The sequence below is a fragment of the Eucalyptus grandis genome, chromosome 8 (genome assembly GCF_016545825.1).
Source record: "Eucalyptus grandis isolate ANBG69807.140 chromosome 8, ASM1654582v1, whole genome shotgun sequence".
In the NCBI taxonomy this organism is placed as follows: domain Eukaryota; kingdom Viridiplantae; phylum Streptophyta; class Magnoliopsida; order Myrtales; family Myrtaceae; genus Eucalyptus; species Eucalyptus grandis.
Window position 1 is genome coordinate 38,786,372 of NC_052619.1, and position 22,726 is coordinate 38,809,097.

Sequence of the window (22,726 nt, forward strand, 5' to 3'; positions counted from 1 at the left end):
AAAATTCCATTTTTAATCCCTGAATTAACGCAAAATTTTCATCATGTACTTAAACTTTTAACTTATCTAGCCAACTTATTGAATTTGCAGGATTGTCCAATCTGATTAAATAGAGCTATAGTCGGAACTGGCGAGAGTTTTGACATAGAATATGGAATCCTCCAAATTTTCAAGGTATTTTTAATATTCTTTGATGAATATTTTACATATTTATAACACCTTTAGTTTGTATGACGGCAATTGAATTTTGTTTTTGTGAATAGTAGAATATGAGTTGATTTTAAACGATGACTTCATAATTTCTTATTGGCTTTACTCATGTCTTGATTTTTCTTCATTTCTTGGATGGTTTTGTTATAGGTATTTACGGTATTTGATTTAAATTTCTGTGATTTTTTCAGCATTTTATTATCACATAACCTACTAACAAGACACTCAATGCGATTGTTGACTAATCCTAAGATTGCGTTGTGTTAAAACTGATTTTTTAAATCAGACAGTTGAACTAATGCTACTTCTATTAATGTAGGCAGACTTATTGCAATCTTTTGCACATTCTTGAAATTCATTACTGAAAAATAAAAACATATGAAGTGATATGCCCTTAGTGCAATTACATTGTCACCAGTTATGAACAGAAAAAAAAAAGATTATGGACAGAATTCATTAATCAGAAGTTGCAATAGCTAAAATAATATAAAAGATTGTGTATTTCTACTATTCTTACTAGATTATGTTCTTTCATTTGCATACTCAATTTAAAGCTTGTTGTTTATGAGCGAGTGATTTCAGGGTTTCACAAATGCAATAAAAAGGCCAGTTCGAATTCGAGATTTTTTTGCTGTGACTACCCAAGGTACTCCGAAGCTCCACGGAGGTGCAGCTCTCATGGCATAGTGGGACAAGCATCTACACATCACTCTTCTCATGCATCTATGAATCATGGCCTGATAACTTACATTAGTGTAAAATATACTTGATCTTTGCGCAAAAGCCGAGATAGGTACATGATGTGTAAAATATACTTCTATTGGATTATTCCTGCTTGTTTCAGGTAAAGTCTTTGACATGGCTCCCTTGTATGATTTAAATTCTGAAAATGGAGATCTCTATAGAATTCAAAGAGTTTGGAAATGCCATGTTAGCTAAAAAGTAGAATGAGCTTTTTGAGTGACAGCTACTGGAGAAACATATAGAGGCATACACCTGTTACTACAAATGGCTATTAGAGGAATGAGTTTCAAGAACCAGTCATAGAACATTGGTCTGACCTTTGCATTTAAGCGAGACTATTGTGATAACCCAATACCTTTTATCAATAAGAGTCACATTAAGCAGAGGAAATTAGTTTGAAGATCCGCAAAACTAGTAGAATTGCCATTTTTGTACCCTAATATGAATAGAAGCGCAGATAGATGGGTGGAACAATAAAATGAAGCTGAGATATTTCATGCTTCTGTTTTACCTCCCACCATTATTGTTTCTCTTGGTTTTGGAACTAAAATGAGAAGAAGCTCCAATCCATTGACATTACTCCATCAAATTTAACCTCCGTGACCTATTTTATTCAGTCAAAAAGAACCTTAAGGAAAGAAGGCTCGTCAAAATAATTGATAGTGGAAAACCATTTTCGTCGCATCAAAATTGTTCTTCTGTTATTTTCAATTTCATCCTCTAAACGTGATCACATTCGTAAACAAATTACGGTCAATTACTCTTTTGAAAATGATGTGAGAGCCAGTCTTTTTGACTTCTTTCTATAGTCTATTTCTTAAAATATTACTTTGCATATCATGACAAAATCCCACGTCCCTTCCATAAAATATTAACCACATAAAATACGCTAGCCTCATTGAGTCCCCAACCACAAAGTTTTAGTCCTCTCCACCAACCACCACCTGCCACCGTTGGATGCCACCCTGCATTCTCTGGACAACGCCAATGGTTATCGAGCTCTGTCATCACTCCTCCCACACCTCACACTCCAATCTCTGATTATTCGCTTTCTGTGCCCTTTCTTTATCTCCAATTCTCTCCCTCTCTTTCTTGCAGCCCAACGCGGACGTTGAGCTTGACTATTGTGACATGCCAATTGGCATCCACAATGAAAAATCAGGAGGCAAGGTAATAATTTAGCAAAAAGGGTGTTTATCGGTAATTGCGGCAAAAGTAACAGTTGCTGATTGGATGCAGAACAACTTTTAGGTACGTTAAGTTTACTCCCTTTCCATCACAAAGTTATTGATTTCAATGTGGACAGATTCTGCATCACATATGAGAGGAACAAAGTACACATAATGTGCAGAATAACACTACATTTAGTATGATGAGATAAAATGGAATAAAAGAAGGAATGAAATAAAGTAGGTACTTCAGTTCACGTGTTTGTTTGTTATGAAGGAACGAAGAGGGGAGACTTTCATGATATATTTTCTAGTGTTTGGAAAATTCCTAGTCAATTCCTTTTTGCTACGCGTGATATAAGTCTTTTCTTCATCCCAACGTAGACAACATAAATAGATAGATTGGAAAGATAGGGTTTGTGGCCTTTGAAGGTACCTTTTGAGACGGAACTTTGCACTTTCAAAGCTCATGTTCTCTTTAAACTATTTTGAAAATCTCAACAGAAGTTTCTAGCCTAGTGCTTTTGTTTTTGAATCAAATTAAAAAATGGACAACATAATAGTCACCTATTGCCCAGGTGTGCTCATTCCCTCTCGAGTGGACGAGAAAGAAATGTTCTATCAACAACTGTGATTGAGTCGATTCATCGTGAATTAGGTTGATAAAAGTATTCGCAAAAAAAGTGGCCGTGACTTTCCCGTGCAGAGTCGAGGTCAGTGGACTTGACAGCTGATGAGTCTTCCTTTTAGTTGAATCGCGCCCAGAAAACAGAGTCGCTTTATAAACGGGGAAAGCAAAAGGGTCAAAAATTTGGTGGGTTCGTGGTTGGACATGAGATTTGGATAAATTCCATTTTCAATCGGAGAACTAACCAAATTTCTAATCAAATACTTGAACTTTTAATTATCTAATCAAATTATTGAATTTTCATTAGTTTTTTAATCAAAACTTTCCGCTGCTCCAAATTTGATTTGTTCGAGTTGAGGTGTTCTTCAAAAAGGTAGGATTTTTCTACGTGCAATGTGGAATCCTCTTGATTTTCAATGTATTTTAATTTTTTGTCATTATATTTCATGTACATATAGTGCATTTCCAGTGTGATGACTATTAAATTCTGTTTTTGTGGATAATAGCATGAGAGTTGATTTTAGAGGATGACTTCATAATTTATTAACGACTTTATTCATGTGCCTTCTTTTTTTAATGCTTTGTTTACATTTATCAAATACCTATAGAAATTGCTTAAGTATTTTTGGTACTTAACTTAAATTTCTGTGATTTTTTTCAGTTTTTTTATTACATAACCACAACGGGTCAAAACACCCACAACGGGTGATGACTAATCTCCCGGTTGTTTTGTGTTATAAACTACACTAAGGGGAAGAAGAACCTTGATCTATGACAAGAATCCCACCTTCGGAGAATAGGGAATGTCTATATGTTTTGTGTGGAGAAATATACACACTTTGGATATGTTTGTATGCCCTATTCTTGATTTCTTCAATACATAAATGTCAATTAAAGATTAGTGGATCATCTTCTTTGTAAATTATTGCCATATTAGTCTATGGAGATCATTTTTTTCCACAAAGATACTGGGATTATTAGGATCCACATATTGCGTCATTTGCAAATTCTTCTAACATATTCATGTATAAATTCCTATGCATTAATCAATTGATTGCACTAAAACTTTATTCTAACTCTGCCATTGTCCAAATGGATCAGGTCAGGTGAGGTCGTTACATAAAACATTATAATATGGTTTGTCAAAGTTAAAAGGAAACCTTTTAAAAAGGAGGGCTCTTTTTCTTGCCTTTTTACCTAATACTAGAACTTTGCTATGATATATGGAGAGGGATGGCTCAAGAACTTGGCGTGCACGGCTGAGATTTGACTTACAAAGACCTCCTCAACAAATATATTCTCCATCAGAGCATGTACATTCAAATTGCAACAAAACCTATTCATGCTTCCAAAAATTCCTTCTCTTCGATTTTCTTACATTCTTCATGTATCAATTAAGATTTCACCTCTAGTAATATGGAGCCTCTCAACTTGTCTTTTCTTGAGTTCTCATCATCATGCCGTCTATTTTTCACTTGTGTAGTGCTTTTGCCATGCATTAGCCAAGTCTTTTCAGCTAACAATATGACCGACAAGCTCGCGTTGCTTGCATTCAAGGCCACAATAACTGAGGACCCTTTTGGTGCGCTCAATTCATGGAACCATACGACCGACCACTGTCAGTGGCATGGTGTCATGTGCGGTCACCTACACCGTAGAGTCACGGGACTCAACCTACCATCCTTGAAGCTTTCAGGATCCATCTCCCCTCACATTGGAAATTTGAGCTTCTTGAGAACCCTGATGCTCAAGAACAATAGTTTCCATCACAAAATCCCACAAGAAGTCAGCCATTTGCACAGTCTACGTTTCTTGCTATTATCAAACAACACATTGGACGGTGAAATCCCAAGAAACTTGTCGAGTTGCGCTCGCCTTACAAGGCTCGGCCTTGCTAACAACCGGCTGGTTGGAGAAATTCCCATTGAGTGCTTTTTCTTAGTGAAGATTCAGGTTCTTGCGTTAGGTAACAACTATTTAAGGGGAACTATTCCTTCATCCATCGGAAACATGTCATCATTAGAGAAACTCGGTCTTAGTTTTAATGAGGTGGGTGGGAAGATACCCCAAGCTCTAGGAAAATTAAACAAACTCCAAGGGCTTCAATTAGGAGAAAATAGGTTGTCAGGCACAATTCCTCCATCTATCTTCAATCTTTCTTCCATGCAGCTATTCGAGATCAATGGAAACCAAATAGGAGGAATCTTCCGACCAATATAGGCTTTGCTCTTCCAAACATTGAGATTTTCACCATTTCCACTAACCGATTCACTGGAGCAATTCCGCGGTCAATGTCTAATGCAACCAATTTAAGATGGTTACAAACCGGTCAGAACAAACTCTCGGGGAAAATGCCTCCTTTGGACCGCTTAAACAATCTCGAACTATTGTTTGTCCAGTCCAATTATTTGGGGAGCGGAGGATACAATGATTCGACTTTCTTTTGCTCGTTGACTAACGCCACCACTCTACGGTCTTTGGACATGCAAGACAACAGCTTTGGCGGGACGTTGCCTGAGTGCATCGGTAATTTCTCCATTACTCTCTTAGAATTGTGGTTAGGCGAGAATCTACTGTTTGGCACTATTCCTAGAACGGTCGGAAATCTCGTCAACTTGGGAAGGCTTCTTTTGCACCACAACAGGTTTTCAGGTACCCTCCCCTCCATTTTGGGAAATCTTCATAACCTAGTGGTAATGAAATTATCTTATAACAAGTTTTCCGGAGCAATTCCGCCTTCATTAGGAAACCTAGTAAAACTAGCACGACTCTATCTTGATCACAATAACTTTCATGGCTACATTCCTTCACGTCTATCGGAGTGCCGAAGTTTGGTAGAACTTGATCTATCTAGTAACAACTTAAATGGAACCATACCTCCAAAACTCATAGGCCTCTCATCACTATCTATACTTCTAAACTTGTCTCGAAACCATCTCACCGATGTTCTACCTGAAGAAGTTGGGAAATTGAATCTTTTGACTCAACTGGATGTCTCTAGAAACATGCTAGACGGCGACATTCCAGCTAGTCTTGGCAGTTGTGTTGGATTGGAAGTGCTCAAAATGCAGGAGAATTCTTTTCGAGGCTTCATTCCTTCATCTATTAGTATGTTGAGGAATGTCAAGGAGATAGATCTTTCACACAACAATTTATCTGGTCAAATTCCAGAGTTTTTCGATGCATTTCACTTCTTGGAGATCCTAAATCTGTCATACAATAACTTTGAAGGCACATTACCGACTATAGGAATCTTTAATAATGTGAGCTCTACTTTTGTCTCTGGAAATGACAAGCTTTGTGCAAGAATGCCGGAATTTCATCTCCCGATATGTAGCTCTAAAAACTCAAGCCGAAAACTAATCACTAAGTGGAAGCTCACCATCTTGATTTTTTTCGGGGTTCTTGGAATAGCTCTCGTTCTTCCTCTTGTGTACTTTTGTTGGTTGAAGAAGAAGAAAAGAACAGAACCAGCTTCAAATTCCAAAGATGATTCATCATTGAGTCTATCTTATGGAACTCTCCTTAAAGCAACCAATGGGTTTTGTTCAAGTAACTTGATTGGGGTCGGTGGTTTTGGATCTGTTTACAAGGGAGTCCTCGAGGAGAATGGAACAGTCATTGCTATAAAGGTGCTTAATTTGATGCTTCACAGTGCGGTGAAGAGCTTCATAACCGAGTGCGAGGCTTTAAGAAATGTCCGACACCGTAATCTTTTGAAAGTCCTAACAGTATGCTCGAGCACTGATTACAGGGGCAATGAGTTTAAGGCCTTGGTTTATGAGTTCATGGTCAATGGCAACCTAGAAGATTGGCTACATCCAAGCCCATCGCCAACTAATGTAGATGGGAATGCGCAGAAATTGAGTCTCATCCGGAGGATAAATATTTCCATTGATGTTGCTTCAGCATTAGATTATCTCCATAACCACCTGCAAAGTCCTGTTATCCATTGTGATTTGAAGCCAAGCAACGTGTTGCTAGATGCTGAAATGATTGGACATGTTGGAGACTTTGGTTTGGCAAAGGTCGTGATTGAATCTACCGATGACACTGAAGCGAGAATGAGCTCTACTGGTGTAAGAGGAACTGTCGGCTATGCTGCTCCAGGTAAGTCTCCTCTCCTTTATCCCCTAAAGTCAAACGGACACATTACATTAAAAAAACGCGGCAAGTGTTTGCATGCTATTTCCATCTGCCTCGACTGGTTCTGCTGCTATTATTTATCTTTTATCTGCAATTCAAATGAAGCGCAGAATATGGAATGGAGAGCATGGCTTCAAGAGAGGGCGATGTTTATAGTTATGGCATTCTCTTGCTTGAGATGTTCACAGGCGTGAGTCCAACAAACGAAATGTTCAGAGAAAATTTTAACCTTCATAAGTTCGTCAAGGAAGCCTTGCCTAAACAACACCTAGAGATTACTGATCCTCTTCTACTTCAAGAAATGGGGGGCTATATGGGCACCGGCAGAGGTGATGCAGCTCGTGAATGTCTGGAGATGGTCTATAGAATCGGGGTTGCTTGCTCAGTCCAAGCACGCAGAGAGCGGATGAACATTGCGAAAGTCGCGGCTCAGTTACATTTTATCAAGGATAAACTTCATGCAGCTGGTTTCCAAGGATAGGTAATATACAAGATCAATGGCTTTTCTGCTTTTTATTTTCCCTTCGGCAACCGGATCATTGCCATATATGCAAGGAGAAGCATGCATTCATGTGCCTTCTCGTGTGAACAAACTCAAAAATGCACCCACGATTCCTCAATTTTCCGGTTTTGTGTGAATCAAAAAGGAAGACTATCAACTAAATTACATGAATGAAAATTACAGAATTAGAGAATTCATCCCGTAGAATCATTGTTAGAACTCTAAGGGCAGCATGAGGAAATTCTCTTGATCGAAGCACATGAGAGGCCAACCATGGACCCCCATCCCTTGAGTATATTTGGCATATGCATTTGCAATTTCACCAAATTCCGATGGCTTTAGATCATATACGTAGCTTTATTTAGAGTATGCTTTTAATAGACAAAAAATCAACTTTGCCGAATGAATGAATGGATCTACATGTCTCTTCCAGGTTATATGAACTCAGGAGTGCTTGGCGTCGGTTTCTGCAATTTCAGTAGGTTTTTTTTTCCTCCTTCCATGCTTAGCCCTAGAAAAGGGCGGTGCACGCTATGTTAGTATAGTAGATCTAGGGAACGGCAACGGTTCTCCGATCCCTGCCACGGCTCAAAATGAGGACTCCATTTTGTTTTTTATTCAATGAAACTCTAGTTTCAGTCCCATCGCTGCAAGAGCTGCAAGCAGCTTTTTAAATTTGACGACGACTCGATGCATTCCTTCTTCCGGGAACCTTTTCATGTACAATGCATCCAGGGGCGGAGCAGGAATTAGAGAAGCAAATCACATAATCCTATCCGGCTCCCGAAATTGTATTTGTAACTGCGGTCACTATGAACAATTTATCCATGCAGACCAACTACTCTGTTACACGTGATATAAGTTCCAATTATTCTTGTGAACACGAAATCAGAGTGAGCTCTTACGTGAGCTGTGAAGTGCCTCAACTGAGAGTGTCATTAACTCTCTAGGCCGATGGTGTGGCAATATTTTGCAGCAATTTATTTGGCCCACTTACCAACTGAAAATCGTCGACATATGTTTTCAATCACATATGCATTCACAGCATCTTAAGGATACAATTGGTGATTGCTTATACAAGTAGGGATAGGAGGAGCTATCTCCTGGTTACTTGGCGCTCATTGCAATTTTTAGTAATTATTCCATTATATCATGAAATATCTAGTTGAATTTCAAGCTCATCCAGTTCGATTTTGCATATCTTTTAATCATGAACATGCGTAAAAATATGAGTATTTCATTAAAAAAAAGTTGGTAAAGAGCTTCTACAGTGCTTGGCATTTTATTTTCATTAGAAATTTTCCAATAAGAATTACCTTTAGCCATCTATAAGCAATTCATCTGGATGCAAGAGATAAAAATCTGCAAAAATTTAGTGGGTTGTGTATTGTGTTCCACTTTGTACAACCTGTAAGAATCTTTGAGCCTACTATGATCTATCAATCACACCATTTGCACAGAATAAGTCTTGACATGTTTAGCCTCATCTACACACCTTGTGAAACACTAATAATATTCCCATACCTGGTCATCCAATTTATTCTCGATTTGTTTTACACTGATCAATAAGTTCTTTATATATAGAAAATTATGAGTATCATTAGCCCTTTTGGAAAATTTTGATAAACATCCATTAATTTGAACTGTAAGTGTGGAGTTCATTCAATTAGATGTTGTCAAAGCAAAAAGATTAGAAGTTGATTATTCAAACGATGCAGTAAATTGTCGTTTCAGATCATTGGACATGAAAATTATCAACTGAATTACCGGCCTTAAGGTGAAAAAATCTGAACTCATATCATAATATCGGTCCATTACTAGAGCCCACCAGAACCTTGAATATATTGAAGTTCCAACTTACAATCTAATAAAGACATACATCGAGATTGAACAGATAAGGTGGCCTGGGACTTTTTATGATGCAGGAACAGCTTTCTGTTTCTTTGGCATGCGACAGCCACCGACAACACAAGCATGGTCTCGCTCAAAGGGCTCAAGAGTAACTTGCTCAAAAGGCTTGAACTACTCTGCCTGCAGCTTCTTCACTTCCCGGGAAAAAACTATGTCAGCTGGAACAGTAGAATCGATACAGTTTGCCTGCAAAAACAAGCACAACCAGAAGGTATTGATTTCCCGTCTCTTCTCATTGAACTAACATTTCCGGTGTTTCTTTTTCCCAATTGGATTGGTCTTGACCCTCCCTCATATATGATGAGATCATTTCTGATCTCACAGCTTATCCCCTATGTAACTTGCGCCAGCTACTTGTCTTCTAAGGACTTATAAAGTGAAAAAGAAAAGTGAATGGGACCAGCAGTCCTCTAATCCAACAAGCTACGTCTCAAGAAAAAGAACAAAGAAAAACCAAGTGCGCATCTGTCCACAGAGAGAGAGAGAGAGAGAGAGAGAGAGAGATACCTTAATTGAGATGACAAAGTGACCTCCAGCCTTGAGAAAATATGATGCATTTAGAGCCAATATTCTTGCCTGAAATGTAACCACATATCATTGAACATCACGGATTAACAAGAGACATCTTCTAGTAAAGCAATCTAAAGGTTATCCAAATAACAGAACAAAGACCTTGCATTTCTCCCCCTATGACGTATAACGAACACTTCCATACCCAAAGCTTAAGTCTAGTGTAATAAGTGCTTCAACAAGTCATGCAAGTGTTTTCATAGAAGGCGTTCAATTGATAAACAGTCAAACGCAGAGAGACTTCCATGAGTATTATCACAGCAACTTGAATAATATGTACAAACAGAAAGATCTTTCAGGTGATCAGAGAGACAGATCGCATGCATCCAACACCATTTCATAATAAGTCATGTCATTGCACGCGCTAGATCAAACCTAATAATAAGAGCACGAGCTATATGACAAGACATGTGAATTTATAATTTAGCATATGCTTGAGTAATTATTAAATTAAGATTCCCCAGCTCAAAGCCGTAAAGGCAACATAGGGTACGTTTGGGAATCACTTTTGGGGAAAGTCTTTAGGAAAATGCAAATACCTTTGAGTTAAAGGTGTTTTAATGCAACTGTGTTTGGTAAATTGTACTTTGAAAGCTCTTTGTGAAGTACTTTGAGCAAAATGGCGTTTGAGAAATTACATTTATAAAGGATCATTGTGGTAAAAAAAAAATTATCAAAAGAAAAATTAAAAAAAATTGACCAGCAAGGGCAGCGGTCGTCGGTGACCTCCGGCGACCTCCAGCAACCCCGGATCTGGGGCGGCGACGTCGCGCCACCCCCCGACGGTCGCCGGCGTCCCTCTAGCAGTCGCCGGCCCCTCGCAGTCAGATAGAACCAAACCTCCCCGAAGAAGATGAACAGTGTCGCATACAAGGGCAAGAACCAAAAAAACAAAAAACTCGTGAGGACAATTTTGCAATATATATATATATGAACAGTGCCCACGTGGGCATGCCAAAAAAGCCGAAAGCCCAAGGCAGGTCCTCACCTGCCTTGAGCTTTCGGCTTCACAAGGCTGGCATTTGGAGAAAACGGATTCAAAATTTTTTGCCAAACGGGCTGGCATTTGCCCAAGGATCTTTAGGCCTCCAAAGGGCTTTGGGAAGTGGTTCCCAAACGGAGCCATAATGTACACGACCATGCTATAATTTGGAGGGAAGGTTAGCCTTATCAACAAAGTTTGAAAGGGTAACCTAAATCATGAATTGGTCAAAAGGACAATTACATGAACAAGGACCTAACCAGACGCAAAAATTTGGGAAGCTGCACATTGCAGTCACTCATAGTGTAACGACCCGAGCCCCACTGTATAATATTGTCCGCTTTGGACACTGGGTCCTCACAGCTTTAAAACGCGTTATACAGATTAAAGAGACCCAAACCTTTATAAACTAGCCCGGGAGTGACCCAAGCCTTTATAAACTAGCCTAGGACTCCCCCCCTAAGCGATGTGGGACGGGAGACATGTCCTTGGCCTCACCCGCGTACTGCCAAGGCGATCTCAATCCATCCCTCCGTACTGCCCCGGGTCTGGGTCATCACATTCTCTCCCCCTTATGGCACAACATCCTCGTTGTGGCCCCCACATGCGGTCGGGAGTCGACTCTGATACCATTTGTAATGACCTGGGCCCCACTGTATAATATTGTCCGCTTTGGACACTAAGTCCTCACGGCTTTAAAACGCGTTATACAGATTAAAGTGACCAAAGCCTTTATAAACTAGCCCAGAACTCCCCTCATAATCGATGTGGGACGGAAGACATGTCCTTGGCCTCACCCGCGTACTGCTAAGACGATCTCAGTCCATCCCTCCGTACTGCCCCGGGTCTGGGTCATCACACATAGTGATGGTAAAACCTGATTTTCATGTACACTAGTTGAATGACAAACCTGATTTTCATAAATCCTCAAGCTTCATACAACAGAAACAATTTGACAGCCTATAAACCCTGCATCAAAAACTCGAGAATGCATCACCCAAACTATCTTGAAGGGGAATCCGAGTATTTGATCAAATGCACTGTAATTATCGAGCACAGGGAATAGGCATGGAATTTACTAGCTAGAAAGGCATGTGATAAACTTGTCTTTAAGGGAAAGAAAAGGAAAAAAAAATATTTAACTATATTCTCCAATCTCACAAAAGCAAACAAAATTAGATTAGAGAAAACAAATAAAAAATTAAAAAAATATATATAGAGTGAGCCAAGTAGATATGCATCAGAAAACTCGAGCTTGCATCACCCATGTTGCCTTGAAGGGAAATCCAAGTTAATTATTCATGTGCATAAGTTTCCCCCTTGGTGAAAACAAAAAACACAATCCAATTTTGGGGCAAAACGTTACGCTTAACATAGCAATAAAGAAAACTGTGTGGCACCCCTCAACATGGCCCCCGATATGCTAGGGTCGCCACATATTACTTACCTTTCACTTGACCTATTGAAAAGTCACTCTGATACCATTGAATTGTAGTGGGTCCATGCAGCCTAGGGGTTTACATCCTTTAGATCGGTCCCAACGCAGTTCAAATTAATGGAAACATACTCAACATCTCCTTAACCCGTACACAATCTAAATAATACGATGCAATACGCACCAACTACAACTTTTCACATATATATAAAAGCTAAAGCCGAACCACTTTTATTTACATACTAAGATGGATTTCACAAGTCGATGCTACAAAAGGCCAAGACTTTAAGGAAGCTCAGCTAAACCCAAAAAGAACCCGACTATACATCAGACATGTACATCTATCCATCAGCTAGTGTCGGCCATTCCAAAAAGTGTCAACCTCCACCAGTCACACGCTTCTATCACACCCATCCCGATGCATCGGCCGGTGGCGGCGGCAGCATCCCCATGATCCTCCCATCTCGACGAACATGGACAAATAAGAACTCCTGGACTATGGGGCCATCAGGTAGGCCCACATCGTACATAACCAAAACACGGACGTGGATAAACACCAGACCATGAACACCAACGCAAGGGTGCTCCGAGCACTCGACCTCAATATCAAACGATAATCCATAAAACGTACCACACGTGACAGGTGCTAGAGGCATCTCTCAATCTGAAATGTTAGTCCCTAAAGGGGTGAGTACAACCACTCAGCAGTAAATATCCACCAAACTATACAATGCAACAAGCAAGACAATCAATTCTTACATTTAAAAAAAAAAAAAAAAAAAAAAACAAGCAAGATAATCAAGATATCACAAGTATAGCACATATCATCCATACTATCAAGCATACATCACCATGCGGTCGTGCATATATCACCATACAGTTATGAATATCTCAAAATGCCATCATGCATATACCACCATGCAGTCATGCTTGTATTTCTATGAGGTTCATCCCATGTCATATGCACATACATACGCATGATTTATATCATTCATACAACCATGTATACATCCCTATGAGATCTATTCAAGCATTGATGATCGCATTTTCAATGTCAAATAGCATCAATTTACTTTCATAAGCAGATCATGCATCATGCCATATGCACACACCCATGCACATGATTCAATTTCCCGTTTTATCTTTCAAAAGGATCTCATCATTTTTCATCCAGGGACTAATGTTTGCATCCCTCATTTATCGCTTGCACCCAACCTAGCATCGCGAGGAGCCTCTGGGACAAACCTTCGAGCATCTAGCACAAACCTCCAGGCATCTCGCATCCCAACTAGTATCATGAGTAATCCCCTCCGGCACAAACCTCCAAGGCTTCCGGAATTATGTACCGACATACCACCAGGCATTCCCCTTGAAATTACATATCGTATACCACCGGGCATCTTGAAACTCCCGAGGACCTCCGGCATAAACCTCCGGGCATCTGGCACAAACCTCCGGGCATCCCGACACTCCCGGGGCATTGTCGGCTCACACCTCCGACGGTATCATTATTATCACAATTTATAATCACATATATGTCTCATTTTCAAAATGGCATTTGATGCAACAATATCAAAGGTCTAAACCAGCTTTTTGATGTCATATAATATGCCAAATGTCACCATATATGCAGTGCACATAACACCCACGATATCACATTTCATAAAGTAGTTCATCAGTTTTTGAACATAGAACCAATTTTCGGGTAAAACAGAATGCACCTCTTTAGTAAAAATTCATGGAAAATTAGTAAAAAATCTCAATAAATTCTGAAAATTTAACATGATTTAAAAAAGATCTAGAGGAAGATATTTTGTGAAGAACACCATATTAAAAAAGTTTCACATCAATCACATAGATCCACACATCACAGCAAAAGAAATTCCAGCACCACTATTGCACAGTTTTGGAAATAATTTCGATTAAGCCCTTAAATGAACTCATAGAATTCTGAGATTTTAATATGTTATATATGAGATTTATAGATAAAAGTCTCATGAAGAAATATAAGTCTAATTCCTTTTGGATTAAAATTTATAATTTTTATAAATCTCCCTAACTCTCGGTTCACTGTCCAGATTCATCCTCTTCAAAGAAAATAATTTTCCCCGATCAATACTTGTCCGTTTATTCTCAAATTTTAGTATGTTACTATTCAAGATGTCTTCTACAACTCTTATCAAGAACACGAGATCAAAATCGGACTGGATAATTTCACAAAATTCACAGAATCACAATAGACCAACATAACAGTTTCCAGATCTAGTTTCTTCAAAGGAAAATCATTTCACCAACCAATACTTATCTGTTTCATCTCAATTTTTATCATGTTAATCTTCAAGAAGTTCTCTACAACTTTCATCAAGAAGTCGAAGTGAGATTCCAATTAGAAGATTGCATGCAGCTCACAAAATCACAAAATGTCGAACTGTTTCTACATGCAGCAACTCACTTGGAACACTACCACCATTCATTCGAGTTTTCCAGCATTCAACATCACAGCTCAAGCATTTCCAACATTCAACATCACAACCACAGCAAGCAAAGGGTAGATCAATGGACTCTACTTGCCTCTAATACAAAGAGAATCACAGCAAACAAGAATGATGGGGCAAGGCGACTCGATGGCGGGACTAGGCGGCACGCACGGCAGCCGGTCTTCTTCTTCTTCTTCCTCTTTCTCTCTTTCTCTCCTTCTCTCGCATGACGTCTCTCTCTCTCTCTCTCTCTCTCTCTCTCTCGATAACCCCCTTCATCAATCCGCCCCTCCTCTTTTCTTTCCCCTTCATCATTAGCAATCATTTGATTTTGCATGACATCTTACACTTGGCTACAATGGACTAACATTTGGCAAGCTTCTCTTGCCACTTGGGGATTTGCATGCAAGTTGATGGGCCTCCCTTGGGCCGGGCCTCTCCCCCCTTCGGTCGATGGCAGCCCCCTCCCTTTGGGCTTCGCGGGCCAGGCCTTAGTGGCCGAACAGTGGGGCTGGTCTTTGGGCTTAAAATTTCGGCCCACTCTTTCTTTTAATAATCTATTCTAAATCCCCACTTCTATAAATACCTAATTGAAATTTCTAGGGCCATAAAACTTGCAACTTAAATCAATAAAATCCAACCTATAAAGTGCACTGCCAAGAATAAAGTTTTCCTATCAATTAATTATCCATCAAAAAGCTCGGCCCTAATTTTATTGCAAATCATGGGTCAAATGGCTACAATATAATTTGATGGTGCTTCCATCACCTATCCATGGCTCATAACACATCTAGGGGTTGACATGAAATTCTAGGATGCCACAAATTGTAGTTACAGGAGTATATGTAGATATATATAAGAAAAGTTAAATCACAAAACCTAGAAGTTAATCCCAAAATAACAAGTCATCCCCGTCCATACAAAACAAAGCCTCACGAATACGTGACGAAAGAAAAGATGAAACTAATCATGAAAATATCGCAAACAAAAATGAAGGCTGCAAAGAAATGCATTGATTTGCGTTATCAGAAATAAAATGTTGACAATTCAAGGAATCTGCTTTCAAAGGTCAAAAGGAAATAAATCTGCATTTACATAAAAGAAGAAAAATCCAAATAGAGAAAGCAGTTGCTACAAACATATAACAAAACCATGCAGTAAGTCAAGCAGAAATGAAGGTAGGATGGATGATAGAGGATTTTCTTTTCGGTGGTCCAGAGGCAAGATGAAGTCCTGGAACTAAACTTTGGCCTGGAAGATCTTCATAAGAATATATTCAGTTTCTTCATAGGCAAAGACGAGTCAATACCTGATCTGGCTGAGCAACATCCGAAAATATTACATCCACCATTCCAACCAACGTACGGTACTTGGCTGGATGTCTAGCATCTTCAATAATAGGAATAACATTTGCTCTCTTCTTAGCCATGTTGACTAAGTCCCTTCTGCTGCGATGCGAAAACTCGACTGCATACACCACTCCTGTCTGCCAAAAGGAACAGAAGAGAAAAAGTCGTCTAATGAAGTCATTTGGTAAAATAATCATTCTTTCAGAAAAAAAATGACCTACAGGACCAACAATGTCAGAAACATGAGATACTGTGGTCCCAGAAGCAGCTCCCAGATAGAGAACCCGAGCACCAGGTTTCTGAATTTGAAAATAATGAAACATGATCAGTGATATGGAAGAAGCTACGCATCTATGATACACCATAGAAAAAGGAAGAGAGATGCTCACAATCCATATCTCATCAACCCCACCAAGAATGGCAGCTGCCAGCTTTGATCGGAAGGGCACACTCTATATTCCACTTTACTTCCATCTTCATTCTAACAACAAAAAAATACAAAGAAATACAGCTTAGTTACATTTCTAGGTCATTAAAGAAAAGAACCTTTCAAATTTAACATAAGAATGACAGTCAAAGAATGTAAGGGAGGTCGAAAACATTATGCTCCTAAAACAGGAAGATTTAAACAGTAGACAATTGAATTTGTAGCAACAAAATTTACTAGTAGAAAACTTTTTATTTAATACCGCAGGCAAAGGGAACCTCACATAAATCAAAGAATCAACTCTAGCGCAGATCCCCCTTAACAAATAAAATTGGGGTAGTATAAGTATAGATAGCAGGGGAAAAAAAAGTTAGCATTCCCAAAGCATTCGTAAAATTCTAAAAAAAACCAGTTGATCCTAGATAAGCAAGTTGTTCCACCATTTTTATTTTTCAATTTCTATGTTGAGATGAATTGGGAGTTTATCAGTTCGAATATTTGAAAACCAATTAAAGCAGTGCAAAATGCCTAGCAATCACTAGCAACATGAATGAAAAAACATATTCACCACCTGCACAGAGATTCTCCTCATTGTAGACAGCCTCTCCATTTTTCTCAACATGAACTCGGAAGAACGAGACGAAGAATGGAAGAGGAGAGCGAGAGAGCGACGAGAGTCCACTGGAGTGGAGCCTTTGAGAATTTGCGGAGAGAATTGCAGGAGGAGGAACGGGCGGGAGAGAAAAATGAGGAGGAGAGAGAGTTTTGATTACGGGAGCGGGCCGAGCCGATACGTATCGGGCCCAAATAAGTGATGTGCAGCACCGAGGCTAGCTTCCAGTCCAATTTTGAAATGACTCTCAATCTTAGAAACGAGATATGGACACTCATATCGCGTCATTCTTCGACGAACAAGCCCCATTCTATCAGGAGTCTCTCATGATTTCATCGCTCGAATTTAACCGTCTCCCTCTCGGCCAGGGCAGAAACCGAGCATTTGAAGAAGCTCACCTGGCCGAGGAATGGAAGGAGCAATCGGCGACGGAAGAGAAGATTAAGCTAAGGGTCCTTGTTTCCTTGACAGACAAAAACACGACTCCAGTAGTAATCACTGAACGCAAAAATCACTGAAACGGCTCACGGATATAAGCTTTGGTCGGAGCTCCGAGATCCGACGATGAGCTCCGGCGAGGAACTCTTCTTCAGAAAAACTCTCCCTCTAAACCACCCAGCCATCCCTGTCTCTCCCTTTCAATCTCTGCTCAACGAAGAGAATCTTTCTCCAGAGAGGGCGCGGGGAAAAACCAAACGGCCAAGGGCTTGTGTTTCTATGTTAATAGGCCTTGATTGAAAATGTGGACACAAATTTCGTGGGTCCAATATGAGCTCATATGTCAATCCGCACTTCAGAGGCCTAATGGTTGAAGAGATTGGTCTTGGCTACGCTTAGGAATTGGGCTGAATGCATGACCTAATCAGGCTTTCTTTCTCTCATTTATTATTGTTTTTTATGCTATTCTTATATTTGAAGTAAAATAGATGCAGTTGGCAAAAACTCAAAATCGATAATTTTCCTTTATTTTGTGATACGTGAACGAAAACATTTTTTGGTGTTTGGATATCATTTACAAATTGATTTTAATCTCATGACGTTATCTCATGGAAAAAATATAATTTTTAAATAATCTTTTCTTTTCTTTTCTTTTTTTCTTCCTCTCTGCTGGTCATCAAGCCTCGGTGATGATTGATTACCGTTATCAAATGAAGGTTGTTACCACAATACCAATGACATAATACATACAACATCGATACAAACATGAACGTCCACTGATCTTTAGATTCGCTATTATTGTTTATGGAACAACCGTGTCAAGACATATCGCAATATTTACCAACTGGATCATACCATGGTCATCACAAAGTCTTCATTAATTGTCATGAACATCTACAAATATCATAATAAATATTAGGGTTTTTTTTTTTTTGGTAAAGAATAAATATTAGGGTTAATACCTTGAAAAACCCCAAACTGGTACACTTGTGACAAATTTACCCCAAACTATTTTTTTGACCATGAAAAACCCAAAACTGGTAAATTTGTGACAAATTTACCCCGACTGATTATAAAAAACCCTAAACTAGTACATTTATGACAAATTTACCCCAAACTAATTTATTCGACTACAAAAAACCCTAAACTGGTAAATTTGTAATAAATATACCCTATGCTAAATTGGATTAATACCACAAAAAAATCATAAAAATTGTAAACTATGACAAACGGAACGTAAAATCCTAAATTGGTATACTGGTTAACTGCCACGTGTCATTTAATTTAATAATTTGAGAATAAAATTTAACGAAAACTAACATAGGGTAAATTTGTCACAAGTGTACCGGTTTGGGATAAATTTGTCAAAAGTATACCAGTTTGGGGTTTTTGGTGGTCAAAAAAATAGTTTGAGGTAAATTTGTCACAAGTGTACCAGTTTAGGGTTTTTTAGGGTATTATCCCATATTATAAATTAGAATAGTTCGGAAATTATCAAAATCACTTGATGATATTTCCTCAATATTTTCAAGGTACTTTGATTTTTTGTCATGATATTATATATGTGCGTGTGTATACACACATAGTGCATTTCTCGTGTGTGGGGACTATTGAATTATATCTTCGTGGATGGTAGAGAACGAGTTGATTTAAGAGGATGACTTCATAATTTATTGATCGCTTTACTCTCGTGCTTATTTTTCTTCAATTCTTGGATGTTTTCTTATGGTTTTATCAAGTACTTCTAGGACTTACATAAGCATTTATGGTAATTAACCTAAATTTCTTCGAATTTTTCAGTTTTCTTTTATTACGTAACCTTCTAACAGGCAATGGGTCGTTGAAACACCTAACACGGGTGTTGATTAATCTCCCCTACAAAAAGGAGAAGGAGAACTCCGATCGGTGACGAGAATCCCACTTTGGGAGGATAGGAAATATCTATATGTTTTTTGTAGGAAAATACACGCTTTGGATTCATTTGAATGGATTCTTGATTTCTTCAGGACATAAATGTCAGTTAAAGATTATTGGATCATCTTCTTTGTAAATTATCACTCCAATTTGTCTAATGAGATAATTTTTATTTTAGGATCGACATATTGCGCCATTTGTATCTAAATTTACAAATTGATATTCTACCTTGAATCAATGACATATATTCATGTTTTATAAATTCATATGCTTTAATCAATTGACTATACTAAAGTTTTATCCTAACTCCGTCATTGTCCAGATAGATGGAGTCATGTGAAATCCTTTTAAGAAAGGAACTTTTTCAAAATTTCCTTTTAAAAGCTTTCTTTTTAAAAAGTTCTTTTTTTTCTCTTTAAGAGGTTTCTTTTTAAAAAGTTAAAAGAGTGTTATTTTTCTTGCCTTTTTATCTCAGAACTAGAATTTTGCCATGATATACGGAGTGGGCTAGCTCATAAAGTTGGCATGCACGACTGAGATTTGACTTTGAAAGACCTCCTAAACAAATATATTCTCCATCGAAGCATGCATATGCAAATTACAACAAAATCTATTTATGCTTTTGAAAATTTCTTATCTTCGACTTTCTTACGTTCCTCAGGTTTTCAACTCAAGTAACATAAAGCCTCTCAGCTTGTCTTTCCTCGTGTTTGCGTCCTCATTTCGTCTCTTTTTCAAAAGTAATGGGATTTGCAGCATGGTAATGAGTTTAAGAACAATTGGTGTGATCTGGTTACTAAGCAAGACTATTTTGATAGCCCAGTTACTTCTATCTGTCAACAAGACTCATATCAAGCAGGGGAAATAAGTTGGCAGACCCGCAAAACTGGCAGAACCATCACTTCTATACCCTAATAATAGTAGAAGCACAGTTGGAACTAAAATGAGAAGAAGCTTCAATCATTACACTATCAAATTTAACCTTGATAACTTATTTTATTCAATCAAGAAGAACCTGCTAACTATAAAGTTGATGCTAGTAAATAACATTGGATAACTATTTTTGTCTCGTTAATATAATTCTCCGTCACTTTTATTAATATAAGTTTAATTTATTTTCCTTCCAAAGCAAACTACTGTCCCTGGTTCTCTGAAAATCGATACCTCTTCTACAGCTGGTGCGTGGGATTTCGAATGTTTCTTTCTCCTTCGTTCTTTACGCTCTAAGCCAGTCTCGCTCATTTTCCGGACTTCATTTCGAATCTAATTTCTCCATAAAAGGGGGTTTAGCAGGAAGATAGTTCCGCATTTTGCGGTTGACTGGCTGTGCACAACCGATTTCTAAATTTAAAAGTTTAGCACTCTTTGGAAACCGTTGGATTCTCTATGCTTCTCCACCTTGGTCCTTTGGATATGTGAGTCCATTAGGCTTTCATCTTCTCTATTTTCATGCCCTTCGTCTTTTTATTTCCTTCGTTATTTTCCTTTTCCAAACATAATTCGTATAACCACGTGTCCACAATCTCGTCTCTCGTGATCTCATTCGACCTTCCATTTCCCCGTTATCAAACTCAAGCCCGTGAAATGCATCCAAAATCGTATCACAAATTGTGCAAGTTTCATAAACGCTAATTAATAGGATTGGGGACTATTGTCAAAATAATCTCTAGGGAAATATAAATCTCAATTTTTTGTTGCCGAAGTAGAGACAGTAGGACACAGAAAGTGGACAAAGGTATATGAGGTTGATAGAATCTAGCACGCTAATAACAAAAGTCTAGAGTATGGATGGCTTTTACTGTTGCGAAATCTTACTTAAACCACTTTCGCGGACCCCTAGTGGGAAAAACCTATAATGATGAAGGGAAAATACTAATTCCCTCTTTTACCACTTTTCATCTTCTATTTTTTAAAAATGTTAATCCATGAGAAATCCTAAAATAGTATACCTATGACAAATTTATCCAAAAACTAATCTTTTACTATAAAAAAATCCAAAACTAGGACATTTATGACAAATTTACTCTCCGTTGATTTCCTTAAATGTTACCATCAAATTATTGAGTTAAATGACATGTGATGGTGGATATACCAGTTTGGAATTTTATCCTCTATTTATCATAAGTATATCAGGTTGTAATTTTTTGTTATATTAATTCAATTTAACAAAAATAATATAGAGTAAATTTTTATAAATGTACCGATTTTTGGTTCTTGATGGTCAAAAAATTAATTTAAGATAAATTTATTATATATGTATCAATTTTGTTTTTTTTTTTTGTAGTATTAATCAATTTTAAAATATCATTAAAAAATTTCCACCTTTTTAAGAAAACACGGAGCACGGAAATGCTAGCCCCCGATAAGCCCCCTACCCACAAAGTTCACTACTCTCCACGAACCACCTCCCACCACCATTGGACATCGCCTGCTAACCTTTGGACACCGCCAATGGCTTTTGAGCTCTGTCATCACTCCCACCGCCACCCTTGACCACACCTCCCACTCCGATCTATGATTTTTTGCTTTCTGGGCTCCGTCTTTCTTTCTCTCTTAACTCTCTCACTCTCTTTTTTGCAACCCGACACCCACGTTGAGCTTGTTGACTAGTGTGCCGTGCAAATTGGCATCCGCAAGGAAAAATTAGTGGCAAAAGTAATGGTGCTTTTTGATATTTTCCCAATAAAAAATTGGAGTACCAGTCCCTAATTGGATGCCCAATAACAATTAGGAAAATCAAGCCTACTTTCTTTCTATCTCAAATATTTATGCCAATGTAAGCAAATTCTGCATCACATATGAGAGGAAGAAAGAATATATCTTGTGTAGCATAGCACTACAATTGGTACGGCGAAATGAAATAGAATGAAACAAGAGAATGAATGAACGGAATAAGTAAATGCAATTCTTGTGTTTGTTTGTTGCAAAGGAACGAAGAGGAGAAAATTTGATGATATCTTTTCAAGTGTCACGGAAGATTTTGGGATGGAAAAGATAGTATCAAAATGTCTAAAATGTCCTCAAATATTATAATGTGTAAGGAAAAATCAAGATTACACTAGAAATATTTGTGTAAAATTATTTTGTTTATATTTTGCCGAGGAATGGAATGGCATTCTGGGAATAGGCACTCCTAGTTTGAGCATTCCAACCTTTTTCTAAGAAACAAGCAAAATAAACAAAATTGATTTCTAAAACTTTAATAAAATGT

The 22,726-nt window shown here is 38.2% G+C and overlaps 2 protein-coding genes, 2 non-coding genes and 1 pseudogene across 4 annotated transcripts; 2 read left to right on the plus strand and 3 right to left on the minus strand.

Annotated features, from left to right (window-relative positions):
* The first annotated feature begins 4,092 nt into the window (after positions 1 to 4,092).
* LOC120287566 (putative receptor-like protein kinase At3g47110) lies at positions 4,093 to 4,994 on the plus strand. Its single transcript, XM_039300410.1, has one exon. The coding sequence runs from the start codon at positions 4,168 to 4,170 to the stop codon at positions 4,969 to 4,971; it is 804 nt and encodes a 267-aa protein (XP_039156344.1). The 5' UTR covers positions 4,093 to 4,167; the 3' UTR covers positions 4,972 to 4,994.
* On the plus strand, positions 4,979 to 8,200 carry LOC104417146 (probable LRR receptor-like serine/threonine-protein kinase At3g47570). Its single transcript, XM_010028464.3, has 3 exons — positions 4,979 to 6,861; positions 7,008 to 7,378; positions 7,833 to 8,200. The coding sequence occupies exons 1-2, from the start codon at positions 5,043 to 5,045 to the stop codon at positions 7,376 to 7,378; spliced, it is 2,190 nt and encodes a 729-aa protein (XP_010026766.3). The 5' UTR covers positions 4,979 to 5,042; the 3' UTR covers positions 7,833 to 8,200.
* Positions 8,201 to 9,313: 1,113 nt separating this feature from the next.
* Positions 9,314 to 16,603, minus strand: LOC104417147 (annotated as a pseudogene).
* LOC120287954 lies at positions 11,833 to 11,903 on the minus strand. Its single transcript, XR_005546207.1, has one exon. It is a non-coding gene; the product is annotated as a small nucleolar RNA snoR60 (small nucleolar RNA).
* On the minus strand, positions 12,099 to 12,171 carry LOC120287953. The gene has a single exon (XR_005546206.1). It is a non-coding gene; the product is annotated as a small nucleolar RNA snoR60 (small nucleolar RNA).
* Positions 16,604 to 22,726: the final 6,123 nt, after the last annotated feature.